This window comes from Zerene cesonia, unplaced genomic scaffold, assembly GCF_012273895.1.
Source record: "Zerene cesonia ecotype Mississippi unplaced genomic scaffold, Zerene_cesonia_1.1 Zces_u007, whole genome shotgun sequence".
NCBI classification, from domain to species: Eukaryota; Metazoa; Arthropoda; class Insecta; order Lepidoptera; family Pieridae; genus Zerene; species Zerene cesonia.
The window spans coordinates 120,465-123,182 of record NW_024045137.1 but is presented as its reverse complement, the minus strand read 5'-3'; the positions used below and the strand labels follow the sequence as shown (position 1 = coordinate 123,182).

General features: G+C 39.6%; 1 protein-coding gene across 1 annotated transcript in view; it reads left to right on the top strand.

The window, feature by feature from the left end:
* The window catches only part of LOC119839051 (insulin-degrading enzyme), a 29,019-nt gene extending 26,885 nt beyond the window's left edge, over positions 1 to 2,134 (top strand). The window contains exons 33-34 of the mRNA XM_038365225.1: positions 323 to 403; positions 1,919 to 2,134. Coding sequence (XP_038221153.1) covers positions 323 to 403; positions 1,919 to 2,134 — 297 coding nt within the window. The remainder of the gene's footprint in view (positions 1 to 322; positions 404 to 1,918) is intronic.
* The last annotated feature ends 584 nt before the right edge of the window (positions 2,135 to 2,718 follow it).

The following is a 2,718-nucleotide window of genomic DNA, read 5'->3' as shown; positions in this document are numbered from 1 at the left end:
ACCCACACCCACACCCCACACCCATACCCACACTCCACGGTCGATTGCAGATATTACGCCTCTACAAATGGATAGCCGACTTCAAATTGATAAGGGATTAAAAAAGGATAAACAGAAGGATTAAAGGAATGGACTGGGATGGGTAAGGCAAATATATCGGCCTTTGGCACTCACCGAACGAAACACAGTAACATAACACAGTACAACACGCCGAACTTCTGTGGGGGTGTGGGGTAATTCGTGCCGAAGCGTGCTCGACTCGCACACTGAAAATACTGTTATATACCTACGTAGTGATGTACTATACTCGTATATATTTCAGATGTACAACTTCGACCGCGCGCGGCTCGAGGTGGAGGAACTCAACACCATCACCAAGGAGGAGCTGATCGAGTTCTTTAAGGTATTTATTTCAAAGTCAAAATTATTTATTTCGATTTAAACCCCAAAAGGGCACTTAAGAATGTCAATACAACAATATATCAAAAAATGGTTGCCTGTAAAGTCAGTTTTACGGGCGAAGATTTTAGGTGACAACGTCTTTTTCTCGGGAGAATATTGATTGATATGAATATTATTAAATTGCACAATAGGAACAAGGAATTGAATGAAAATAAGAATTGCACAAATTTTAACTATAGAAAATATATTTTGTTTACTAAAAAGACAGAGACAGAGACACAAGCACGCGCCGATTCAATGCGCCTAATTCTCTAGTGCTGCGCGCGCGGCGGACCGATCATAGTTCGGTGACTCATCGTAACGTTACCGGGCGTTACACTTTTTCATGAGTGACTCCGAGCCGCAACCTAATTTAAGACGTTGTCACGTCAAAAACATTATATAAACATATTTAAATACTAACTTTGAAATATAAGCGAATCAAATTGTGGCTACCGAGAGGCGAGGCGTTGGTTTCGCAAAAAGACGCGGGTTCGAATCGCGCCACGTGATCGATTGTTTTATAACTAAAAATGTCTCATTTATAGAGCACTAGCTGCGCCCCGCGGTTTCGCCCGCGTAAGTCCGTATCCCGTAGGAATATAGGGATAAAAAGTTGCCTATATGTTATTCGAGTTGTCCAGCTGTCTACGTACCAAATTTCATTGCAATCGGTTCAGTAGTTTTTGCGTGAAGTGAGCAACAAACACACACACATCCTTACAAACTTTCGCATTTATAATATTAGTAGGATAGGACTAGTAGGATAGGATAGAATTTCAATGCTGTAAAACTAAAAATGTTAAGAACTTAATTTAAGATTTATTGATAAGGAATATTGGAATCAACAACCGACTACAAATAAGACGTATTTGTTTTATCAACCGGCTTCAAAGAAAGGAGCTGGTTATCATTTCGACTGTATTTTTTTTGTTGGCTTGCCAGAACGTTCGATGGCGTGAACCGATTTTGATTGTTTTTTTCTTATTTGAAAGCTGATGTCTAATAATTATTTAAATAGACACACTATTTAAATGGGTCTGGTTGCGACAATTTTAATGTGCGGCGGTTTAGTGGTTTTTGTTAAAATGTCGTTTTTGCCATTTTAGATCTTTACTATACTGCAATAAATAACGGTTGCCTGGTAGTGATGGCTTTTAGCCTTAAAGCCGCCATTTGTATACTAATTTTAAGTTGCTTCTGTTATGTTTATCTTTGTTTTATATTTTGTAAGTTGCGATAAAGAATAAATAAATAAATAAACAATAACTATACACGCTTGTAAAACTCAACTTTAGTACATTATATTTACATATACTTATATTCACTAAAGCACACAACACTACACAAATCAATACGCGGTACCGTATCAAACTACACTACACTACAACACACTACATTACACCAAACTACACAAGACTACACTACTCCACACCACACTACATCCCCACTAATCCCGCCCCTTTCCCTCCCACAGAAGCACATCCACTGCTCGTCGCCGACGCGCCGCAAGCTGTCGGTGCACGTGGTGTCGGTAGCGCCCGGCGGCGCTGGGCACCCCGACGCCGACAACGACGCAGACGCCGACGCCGACGCTGACAAACCGACTGACGCGCAGGATGGGGAGGCACAGAGCACTGAGAGACAGGTGAGGATTCGACACTGTCCGGCTCTAACAAGCTCTTTCTTGTGACTTCAACAGATACTGATGTGACTGATAGTAGCTCTGTATATATGAAAACCTTACCATGCGGGGAAGGAAAGATCCTGACGTGAAAGAAATGTATTAAAAATAAAGAGAATCACAGATACTTCTATCTCAATATTTATATTTGCTGTACCTGTGTGTTTGTGTGTAATAGACTACTTTTAGATTCGTTATTGATTAACTTTCATCATCATCTGTCGATATTTAGTCCCACTGCTGGGACACGGGCTCGAGATAACCCAGCACGCTGGCCAAGCGCGGGTTGGCAGATGTCACATGCCGTCGCACTTTATACATATTTTTCTAATAAAACAACATTTTACAAAAAGAAACTGTATGAAGTATTGGTATGATTCAATAATTTTTGTATGTTTGCGCACACCATAGAAATTGTTATATAATCATAACTACATTTAGTTAAATATGAAACTCGAGGTCTATTTGTTTTTTATACTATGTATAAGTTTTTGTAAATATTCACTGTTTCTGTCATAAATAAAATAATAATGTTGTGTGTGTGTGTGTGTGTATGTGTGTGCGTGCGTGTGTGCGCGCGTTTTTTATATTAT